This window comes from Monodelphis domestica, chromosome 5 (assembly GCF_027887165.1).
Source record: "Monodelphis domestica isolate mMonDom1 chromosome 5, mMonDom1.pri, whole genome shotgun sequence".
Taxonomy (NCBI): Eukaryota; Metazoa; Chordata; class Mammalia; order Didelphimorphia; family Didelphidae; genus Monodelphis; species Monodelphis domestica.
Genome location: NC_077231.1, coordinates 105986087 through 105998104, shown reverse-complemented (window position 1 = coordinate 105998104; position 12018 = coordinate 105986087). Strand labels below are relative to the sequence as shown.

Genomic DNA, 12018 nt, shown 5'->3' with positions numbered 1-12018 from the left:
AGAACCAAAATGCATGTTAATATTTGTGTAACACCTCCTCTGGGGTCACTAGTCTGACATCCCAGTATCAGATTCATAGTATCAAAAATGAAAAAGGTAAATTCATAACCAATGAAGAAAAAAAACATTAATAGTTATTTTGTTGGGCTATTTTTCCCAACTGTGTGCCAATAAAACTGATAATCTATATACAAAAGCAAATGAACCCAATAGTCTAGTATTTGATAAACTGAGAGATCCTACCTATTGGAGCAAGAACTCACTATTCAACAAAAACATTAGGAAAACTAGAATATAGTCTAGTAGGAACTAGGTGTGAGCCCAAATCTCACAACATACATTCAGACAAACTCCATATGGGAACATGGTTTAAACATAATCAGTTGCATCTTAAAGAACTTAGATGAATATGGAAGGAATTACCTGTTAAATCTATGGGTAGATTTGACCAAATGAAAAAATTGAGATGCTCATAGGAGATAAACTGAACAATTATGATCATGTAAAATTTAAAAAAATTTGCACAGAAAACACAATGCAACTAAAATTAGGAATGGGAAATTGGAGGATGTTTCTGTGATGAAGTTGTTTCTTATAGAAGAGCCATTCCCAATCACTAAATGGTCAATGGATATAAATGGACCATTTTCAGAGAAAAAAAACCCCAGTTATTATTTGCCATATCATATAATTGTTCAATCTGTTTCTCAAGGAGATTAGGGAAAAAGTAAAAGAACACATATGTTTCAAAATATTAATAGCATCTCTCTTTGGGGTGACAAAGAATTGGAAATTGAGTGGAAAACTACCATGCCATAAGAAATGATGAGCAGGATAATTTTAAAAGAACTTGGAAAGGACTACAAGGGATAATGAAGAACAAAATGAGTAGAACCAAGAAAACATTTTCTTCTATGTTTTCATTCTTTTTCTTTTTCTTTTTCTTTTTTGATATCTCATTGAGTCACTAGTTTCCACTTGTTAAATTCTAATTTTTAAAGAATAATTTTCTTAAGTGTGCTTTTGCAACTCCTTTTCCAACATTTGTTGTTCTTCAGTCAATTTGGTCATATCTGACTCTTTGTGACCCACTTTGGGGTTTTCTTTGCAAAAATATTAGAATGTTTTGCTATTTCATTCTTCAGGTTGTGGTGGGTTAAAGATGAAATGACTAAGGAAACTAAGGTTTGATCTTCTAAACATATTGATTTATTAAGCAACGCATGCCAATTGCATAATAAATTATGACCATACCCCTTCCACAAATACAAGAGACAACAGACTTTTATAAATTAAAAACAGTTGGTCAAATAAGGACAATTAATTAAAGGAAACAATAAAATATTAGAGCATCTGATTTCTAATTGAAGGAAAGTTTAAAAGGAAATTTTCGATTGGGAATGGGGGAGAGTGAACAGGTGTGGTTCCCTGAATTTAGAAAAATAGGTGTCCCACTGCCCCCAAATATCTGTAAACAGTCAAAGGAACATAGCAAAATCAACTGATTGATTAATTTAGGGCCAGTTTACAGATAAGAGATATGGGTTACTTGAGATGTATAATTGTGAGGAAACAACTTGCATCAGTCTTTGGAATTGACTGAGTTTTTGGTCAGTATAACACATATCCTTGGTAAAAGGGTCTCCAAAGAGCAGAGAGAGGTGGTCCAGTTTCAAATAATACAATAAGATTTTTTTTCCTACTTGCAAAATTGAATCAAGTTTTCTCACAAGACAGAATATGAACTAGAGCCATAATTAGATAGAAAGGGAACTGAAGTAACTCCAGGATTGATTCAAAATGATGGAATTAGTATGTTTCACTTAATTCCTACAATGAACCACTTGCTATTCTAATTCCCTCAATTCCCTCAATCTCGTTTTATAGACTTGAGGCAAAAAGGGATAAGTGACTTACTCAGGGTCACAGTGTTAGTAAATGTCTGAGGCTGGATTTGAACTCAGGTCTTTCTGACTCCAAGCCCAGCATTCTATCCACTGTACTACTACCTAGCTGACCCAAATCTGGACTATACCTCTCCATTGGGAAATCAAACTCAAGTCTTCCACATAATAGATGGGGATACTCACCATTAACTTTTAACATTTCACATAATTATATCATGACTTACTTCTTAGAATTAGATCCTAAATTTGAGATCGATCAATTAATAAATATTTGTTAAACATAAACCATATGACAAGCATTGTTCTAAGCATTGAGGATATATAGACAAAAGAAACAAATAATCTCTTAAGGGATTTTTATTCTACTGATGATGATAATAATAATAATTATATATATATATATACGTGTATATATATATATATAATTGCAAAATTATTTTGGGGAAGAGCCGCCACTACCAGTTAAGAGTATCAAGAAAGGTTCATGGAAATAAACTTTGAAGAGAAATAGTTATTTTTTAATATTTTATTTTATTTTTTTATTAAAACCCTTACCTTCTGTCTTGGAGTCAATACACAGCTAGGAAGTGGCTGAGGCCAGATTTGAACCTAGGACTTCCCATCTCTAGGCCTGAGAAATAGTTATTTTAAGAGGCAGAGGGGAGGAGAAAATGTATTCCAGGCATTGGGACCCATTTATGCAAAGATGGAATCAGGATAAGGAAGATCACATTGGAGAAACAACAAATCCAATTTGAATCAGTTTAGAGTACCGTGATGGGGAACAATGTGTAAGAAGGTTACAAAGGTAAGTTGTAAAGAACTTTAAATGTCAAACATTCTTAGAGGCAAAGTCTCCAAGCAGCTACAGTTGCTTATTGAGTTTCAGTAACATTGCCAGATTTGTGCTTTAAGAATATCAATATGCCAGCTGTGGAGGGGATGAATTAGAGAGAAGAGGAATTAAATGAAATAAAGGTCAGAGAATAATTAGGAAGTTATTGCAATAGTCTAGGGAAGAGGTGAGGAAGGCCAGAATTAGGTAATTATAAGTGGAGAAAAAGGATCAAATAAGGTACATGTTGCAAAGACCAAATTGTCAAGAGTTGGCAACTGATTGGAGATAGCAGGGAGGAAGAGTAAAGTTGAGATTGTGAACTGGGTGTTTACAAGGATAGAATACCTTGACAGAAATAGGGAAGTATGGGAAAGTTGTGAATCAGGTGGAAGTTAATGAGTTTTACTCAACATTGGATAAAAATTGCTGGGCAAAATGGAAAGCAGTTTGGCAAAAAAAGCAAACATACACCCACATTCACACATATAACAAGGGAAGATCTAAATGGATAAATCATAAAGCATGGTATCCTAAATAAATTAGGGGAATGTGGCAAAAATATACCAGTCAGATCTATGGATAAGGCAAGGAGAAGATTTAGGTGAACTCATGAAAAACAAAGTGAACAGAATCAAGAGAACATCATATGTGGGGAGAGCAATGTTATAAGGATTATCAACTGTGAAAGAGCTACTTTGATCAAGACAGTGATCCAGGTTCCAAAGGACCCATGATGAAAAATGCCATCCAACTCCAGACAGAGAATTTGTGAATACAAAGTGAAGCACTCTTTTTAAAAACTGCCTTTATTTTTCTTATTTGGGGAGTCTTTTTTTACAATATGACTAATATGGAGACCAGTTTTTCCCAATTTCACATGTATAATTGATATCAAATTGCCTGCCTTCTCAAAGAGGGGGTAAAGGTAGTAGGGAGGGAGAGATTTGGAACTCAAATTTTAAAAATATAATTGTCAATTTTTTTACATTTAATTGGTAAATAAAGATAAAAATGGGAACTGATGAGATCACTGAAAGTGAGAATGTGAAAGAGAAGGCTTCCACACAGAACACTGATGAAAGCCTACATTTAGAGAACGAAATGGATGGTGACATATGGAAGGAGACTAATAAGGAACAGTAAGACAAATTGGTTGTTACAGTCCTTTGTACTTAAAGAGGACCAAAGTGACATCACTTGTGATGTCTTTTGACTTGTACATAAATTGGATTTAAATGAGGCAGACTTGCACAAAATTGCCAACCTCACTCTTTTTTCAGAGTCACTGAAGTTCAGTGGCAAAACAAAAATCAAAATGACTAGTGATGGCTCAGGATGCAGTGGAAGACTTTGACTTCTGTGATGTCTAGCCAAGCTGTAAGAGCTCCACAGAGCCACCCTTATAGCCACTGGAAAAATTGTGCTCACCTGTCCCTTCTGCTGGGGGAAGTCCTTACATGTTTGGGGTAGATACTCCCCTAACTCACCAATGAGTTTGAGATATATTGGCTATCTTCAACCTCATTTAGTCTACCTGATGAGATGGTTTAGCAAGATGTGGCTGCTTTGCAAGCTACAGCTTTTTGGAGCCACAGGTGAGAGCTAAGTGGCAGATGGACAGCAAGATGGAAAGTAGCCCTGAAAAGGGCTCAGCAAACCCTTAGAAAAGAAGTACTAGTCCTCCCTGAACACCCATGCTCTCTAGACAAACAAGTTTGAAGAGAATAAAGAGAAAAGAGTAGTTCTACAAAATCCTGAGAAGATATATACACATGTCATATGTGTATATTTTTAGAATATAGTTTTTGATAGAATTATCTAACTATAGTGTTAATGTGAAAACTTTTCTTCCTGTCAAGGTGGTTTTTTTAGCTAAAATCATCCCCCCACTCCTCAAAAAAAAAAAGGAAAGATGTAAGACTAAATATATAATTTAGCTTTTTTGAAAAGAGAAAGAAAAAATAAAACAATCAGTAGGAAAATAGATAATTCTCTTTTAAAAAATTCTTAAGAATCTTGATCTTTTTTCATGAAAAGAGAATTTTACTCACATTCATCTTGGTTTCCTTTATATTATTTTTATTATTAAGAAAGCTACTTGATGACAAAGAAGGTTTCAATTTTATCATTGTAACACTAAAACATAGAACTGTCCTTACATATAATAGCTATTAAATTAAAATGTGCTGAATTGAATTGGATTGACTTTAAAGAGAAACTTAGGATCATGAGATCATAGATTTAGAACTAGAAGGGACCTTAGAAGGTCCAGCCCACTCATTTTGCAGATGAGAAAATTCAGGTTCCTGTATCATTAAGTGACTTATACAAGATCACATCAGTGGCAAATGACAGAATTGGGGTTCAAACCAAGATGCTTAATAAAACGCTTGTTTCCTTGTTTCTCTCTCTTTCCCCTACAAAATGAGACAAATTATTTTGTAACTGCTCACTGTACCACATAGTTATGTTTGGGGGATCTATGATTTGACCTTTAAAATATTTGATGGATTTTGCTTATCAACATAGAGGAATGAATCAACATATATTTAAGATAACCACTTGCAAATTTTCATGATCTTAATTTTTAAATTAACATTTTATTTCATAAGATTATTAATTTAGAACTCAAAGGAATTGTAGAAGGCATTTAATTGAATGTATTCATTTTACAAATGAAGAAACTGGGTCTTAAGATAATTAAATGCCATAGAGAGAGAGGCAGTAAATTTTAAAAAATTGGGCTTCACACCTAGATCCAATAACTTCAAATCCAGTGCTTTTTCTATTTCATATAAAGCCACCCACAACAAATCACTTTACTTCGAGCTCCATAAAGTATATTTTCTTCACTTGACCCATACACATAAGGATACCAAATCTTTAGTAACTGTAAAACCTTGCACAAACCTATGCATGTGGCTATTTGGAAATTTGTGAATGCTATGCAATCATTCAATTCCATTAAAGACCCTCTAATGTTCATACATTTCATGTGAGCAATGGAGAGTGATCACTGAACAAATGATACAGAACAGTGATTCTGAGAAATTTCATGTAATTGGTTCATGGTTTATAAAAGATTCTAATTTTATTTCTTATCAAAACAGCCCTAAGATCTGTAAAAGTTTCATTAGACACAAAATTTTGGTATTATCCAACAGTGGGCATAAGTTGCCTTGAAGATATTCAGGAAAAAATGATATATTTTAAATTGATAAATTTAAATGTATTAATTAAAATGATATAATCTCCCCTTACATTTCAGGAAGTGTTTTCTGGATTATCATTTTCATATATTTAATACAGAATGAACATAACATTCTTTTCATTATCATTTGGAAGTGAAATTTTCTTTATAGGTGATAATGTACCAAACTGGAAATCTTGATTCTTGACTCCAATAATTTCTATTCATTTCACATATTTGAGATATATTATATGTATGCACACAACATATATATGAATATGTAGATATTTATATATGTATTTTAATTGACAAAATAATGAATCCCATAAAGTAGTTATATGTATTAAAATGCACTATTTGAAGTTATAATCATGTAAAATATAGTAATTGGTACCAGTCCAAGGGAAATATGCCATACTAATTTGAATAATGTAACCACTTCATAGACTTCATTGTTTGCAAAGGTTGCTACTCTCTCTCTCCCTTTTTTCCTAGAAAAGGCAGCACACATTTCAACTAAAAACCTAATAAGAAATAATTTGAGTAAGAAAAAAGGTTGGATTTTTTAGTAATGGGTTCTATGATATTTAAAGTACTTAATTATTTCCTCTTAGGCAAGAGAAACAGTGAAGGAAAAATCACATAAAAATATTAGAAAAGAAAATATAAAATAGGAAACATTTGTTTTTCTGAAATTTACCTGAAGCCATTTGATTTTCCTGTAGGCCATGATTTTTGCTCTGTGAGACATAACTGCATGGAGAATTCAATTTGCCAGAATCTAAACGATAGGGCAGTATGTATTTGTCAAGATGGTTTTCGGGCCCTTCGAGAAGACAATGCCTATTGTGAAGGTAATACTTTTCAGTTTCAATATCTTTTCTAATTGCCTCTGTAATTGTTTGGTTAAGAACATATCTCTTATTAATAAATGTAAGAATTACATGATTTGTTTCTCTTTGAATTTTTTTATAACATGATCTTTAATATTAAGGTAATTTAAGGAATGGATGGAATATGGATGACAAGGATAGTTTCATTTTTATCACTGGAAATGGAAAGGAATAAGATATAAAGTATTGGTCTAAGGCTAATTTCTGTGAGACTCCTGTCCAGTTTTCCCAGCAATCTTTATCAAGTAGGCAATTTTTCCATAGGTAATTTATGTTTCTTCCTTTATCAAATACTGGGCTACTTAGTTATATTGTTTCTGAATCTCCCTTTTCTGGTCTGTTTGATCTCTGTTCTTTAATCAGTATCATTTGATTTGGATAACTGCCGCTTTGTAATATAGTTTGAAATCTGGAATTAGTATTCCTCTTTCATGACTATTTCTTTTCATCATTATCTAGGATATTCTAGATCTTTTTTTCCTAATGAATTTTATTATTTTACCAAGTTTTGTAAAGTATTCCCTTGTTAATTTTTATTTTGGTTGTTTTTTTAATTATTATATTGGCACAACCTAATCATGAGAAATTCTCATATTTAATTTATTTTTTATTTCTTTAAAAAGAACTTTTTGCTGAGGCTAAAAGTCCTTTGTGTGCTTTGGCAAGTTGATCCCCATATATTTTATTCATTTTGTAGTTTTTTGAAAAGGGATTTCCCTATCTTTTGTTGTTGCTTGTATTTTGTAATCATTATATAGAAATGCTGTTGGTTTTTAAGGCTTTACTGGGTAACAGTGGAACTTTCCTGCATCTTTGTTGATTCCCTAGGATTTTCCAAGTGAGCTATTTCATTAGCAAATAGGAATAGTTTTATCTCCTCTTTACTTACCTTTATTCCTTAATTGCTTTCTTCTGTCTTACTGCTGTTGTAAATATTTGCAGAACCATAGCAAATAATAGTGGGGAAAGGAGGAATCCTTGTTTCACTTGTATATTTATTGGATAAGTTCTAGTATTCCTGTACAGAATGTGATACTTCCTTTGGTTTTGGATAGTGTTTTTTTTCCAGATGTAAAAAATATGGGCAAAGATATAGAGAACATTTTTGGATAAAGAAATCAAAGGCACATACAGGTTTACGAAAAAATTATCTAAGTCACTCCTGTTTAGAGAAATGCAAACCAAAACAATTCTGAGAGATCATCTCATGCCCATCAGACTGGCTAAAATGACAAAAAGGCAAAAAGACAAATGTTGGAGAGGCTATGGAAAAGTGGGAAAAGTAATACATTGTTGGTTGAGCTGATCTTTTTGGAGAGCAGTTTTGTCCTAACAATTTTTAACAAATAGTGATTGCTTATCCATAGATTGGATCTATGTTTTTGTCAAATACAGGATTACCATAATCTTCTACTGCTGCTTGTCATATGTCTCTTCTGTTTCACTGACCTGTCTTCCTATTTCTTATTCAGTACCAAATAGTTTTGATAACTACAATTTAAAATCTGGTACTGCTTGACCTCTTTCCTTTACATTTTTTAATTGGTTCTTTTGATATCCTTGATATTTTATTCTTCCAAATGAATTATTATTTTTTCTAGCTCAAAATAATTTTTGGTAATTTAATTAGAATGGCACTGAATGAGTAGATTTATTAAGGTAGGACTGTCATTTTAATTATGTTAGTTCTGCCCATCCCTGAACAATTAATATATCTCCAATTACTTAGACTTTGTGTAAAAAGTATTTTATATTTATATTCATATAGTTCCTATTTGGGGGGCAAGTATCCTCCCAGGTATTTTATTCTGTCTGGTTGTTTTAAATGGAGTATCTTCTATCTCCTCTTGCAGAACTTTGTTAATAATATATGAAAAAACTAATGATTTATTTGGGTTTATTTTATGTCCTACTTTGTCAATAGCATTGCTAATCTAATTTTTAGTTGAATTTCTAGCATTTTTTGTATATATCATAATATTATCTACAAACAGGGACAGTTTTATTATTTTTTTGCCCATTCTAATTCCTTCCATTTCTTTTTCTTTTATTACTATTGCTAGTATTTCTAATAGAATGTTCAATAATATGAACATTTTTGTTTCACTCTTGATTTTATTGGGAAGTCTCCTAGATTCACTCCATTAAATAATACTTGCTGATGATTTTAGGTAGATACTTCATATTATTTTAAGAAAAAATCCATTTATACCTGTGTTTTTCTGTGTTTTTGATAGAAATGAATGTTGTATTTTTTCAAAGGCTTTTTCTGCACCTATTTATATAACCATATGGTTTTTAATTACTTTTTAAAATGATATTATAAATTATTTTGATAGTTTCTCTTATATTAAACCATCCCTGAATTCCTGGTATAAATCCTGTTTGGTCACAATGTATTTTCTTTGTGACATTATTGTAGTCCCCTAGTCAATATTTTGCTTAGAATTTTTGCACTAATATTCATTAATGAAATTGGTCTATATTCTTTCTCTCTCTCTCTGGTTTGGCTCTTCCTGGTCAGGCATCAGCAACAAAGTTGTTTCATAAAAGAAGTTTGGTAAAACTCCTTTACATGTTATTTTTAATAATTTATTTAATATTGCAATTAATTGATCCTTAAATGTTTGGTAGAATTCACTTGTAAATCCATCTAGTCCTTATGCTTTTTTCTTAGGAAGTTTGTTTATGGCTTTTAAAATTTCTTTTTCTAAAATAGGTTTATTTAGGTATTCTATTTCTATTGTTCTGATAGTTTAGGAAGTTAATATTTTTAGTAAGTATTCTTCCATTTGTCTTTTATTGTTAAATTTGTTTTCATATAATTGAACAAAATAACTGTTAATAATTACTTTAATTTCATGTTCATTGGTGGTATATTTACCTTTTTTTGTGCTAAGAATAATACTTTAGTGCTAACAAAATTAGTCTGTATATATTAGCCCCTTTTCATTAAAATATAGATAGAGAAAACCACTTTTCAAATTAGGAAGGATTTGAATTAATATAGTCTTCTTTATTACAACACCAAGAGCTATTTGTATAAATCAAATTCTGGTTCTGTTGTCTGATCATCACTCATTTTAACAATAGAAATACAAATATACTTTAAAAATTTATGCTCTCTAAATAATTTTCTTCCCTCAAAATATTAGAAAAATCTCTAACAAACAGTTCTTGATCATTTGACACTCTTCTTTTCACAGACATTGATGAATGTGCAGAAGGACAGCATTACTGCCAGGAGAACACCATCTGTGTGAACATACCAGGTTCTTTCATGTGCATCTGCAAAACCGGATACTTAAGAATTGATGATTATTCATGTACAGGTAAGAGACTTATTTAGAAAATATAAATTGCAAGGATACAGTTCAAATACTTCTAAAGGAAAAAATCCTGTTTCGATCAATCAGTAAACATTTATTATGCACCCACTTTTAAAGCAATACCTATAGTGCCAAATATTATGGTAGGTATTAAGAATAAAAAAAGCAAAAATGAGGGGCAGCTGGGTAGCTCAGTGGATTGAGAGCCAGACCTAGAGATGGGAGATCCTAGCTTCAAATCTGACCTCAGACACTTCCCAGTGGTGTGACCCTGGGCAAGTTACTTAATCCCCATTGCCTAGCCCTAACCACTCTTCTGCCTTGAACCCAATACATAGTATTGATTGTAAGGCTGAAGATAAGGGTTGGTTTTTGTTTGTTTGTTTGGTTTGGTTTGGTTTGGATTTTTTAAAGAAGCAAAAATGGAACGCTTCTCTTTAGGTTCGTATAATCCATCCGGGAGGCAAAATCTCTTATTTTTACATAAATCATAGAGACTGTAGATCAGGAATTCTTGTCTGATTTGAGAATACCATTGGTTTTTTTTCCAAAACAGTCAAGAAGAAATGAAATTGCTGTAAACTACATACCTTAAAATGGTTTGTTAACAGTTTAGACTGGTAGGTAAATGTATTACATTCCTTATAAGTAATTCTTGATGTATCTTTTAATATTGAGGGGAACAAACAGACTCAAGACCCATTGGTGAGTTGGGGTCTGTCTACCTTAGGCATATGAAGACTTCCCTCAGTAGAAGGGACAGATGAAAACAATTTGTTCCAATGGCCATGAAGGTGACAGAAGCAGGCTCTGTGGAGTACTTATAGTTTGGTTAGACATCAAAGAAGCCAAGATTATCCACAGCATCCTGAGCCATCACTAGGTCATTTTGACTTTTGTCCTGCCACTGGACTTCCATGACTCTGAAAGAGAGAATAAGATTGACAACTGTGCAACTCTGCTTCACTTAAAACTAATTTATGTGTGATTCAGACAACATCACCAGTGGTGACTTTGACTGCAACTCCTGAACCAAATATTTTTCATAATAGCACACTCCTTCTATTGAATGCCTTGTGATTTTGCTATAAGAGAAGGAAAAGCAAAGCTTACATGACTTTGGTTGGTTGCTGTCATTTTTTTCAGCTAGTTTGCAAAACCTGAGAGATGAATAGAAGAAAGTGAAGACAAAATTTAAAAATTAACTTGAGAGGAAAAGCTCTAGAAATTTGAGAAAGGTCTTATTGAGAAAGTAGGTTTTTTGTGTGAGCTAGGGATTCAAAAAGGCAGAAGTGAGTTTTCTAGGAATAAATGATAACTAATGAAAAGCATGGAGATAGAAGCTAGAATTTCATTTATGAAGAACAACAAGAAAACTTGTTTTTATTATGCTGCTGAGTGCATGAAAGGGAGAGTTATATAATAATGGTGGAAAGGCTTTAAGTGCTACACAGAAGAGTTTGTATTTGCTCTTAAATCCTACAGGAAGTCACTAGAGTATACATGAATAGGACTTTGCTTTAAGAATATATTGCTTTATGCATGTAGAAATCTAATTCTAGCCCATATCCCTTTTTTGTCCCAAGACAACTTTTGGGTTTTAAAGGAAAAAAGGTTAATATAAAGATTGAAGCTACAATGTGCTTCTTTCCCCATTACTGAATGAAGGTGAAGACTATCTTTTTTGTATATCTGTAAACAAGCCTCATAAGCTAATATGGCAAATTAAAAAGTTAGGCAAAGTCAGGCAGAGAAAAGTGGACATGTGTGCTGTGCAGCTCTTCTGACACCTGAGATCTGGAAAAGCTGCCTCTTGCCCAGAGTGAGGTTAGAGTGTTCCAATCAATGAGACTTGGACAAG

General features: G+C 32.5%; 1 protein-coding gene across 2 annotated transcripts in view; it reads left to right on the top strand.

The window, feature by feature from the left end:
- Positions 1-12018, top strand: part of NELL2 (neural EGFL like 2) — a 131776-nt gene that overhangs the window by 70884 nt on the left and 48874 nt on the right. For both annotated transcript variants that reach the window (XM_056799013.1, XM_007503882.2), the window contains exons 12-13: positions 6661-6789; positions 10035-10160. In XM_056799013.1, coding sequence (XP_056654991.1) covers positions 6661-6789; positions 10035-10160 — 255 coding nt within the window. The remainder of the gene's footprint in view (positions 1-6660; positions 6790-10034; positions 10161-12018) is intronic.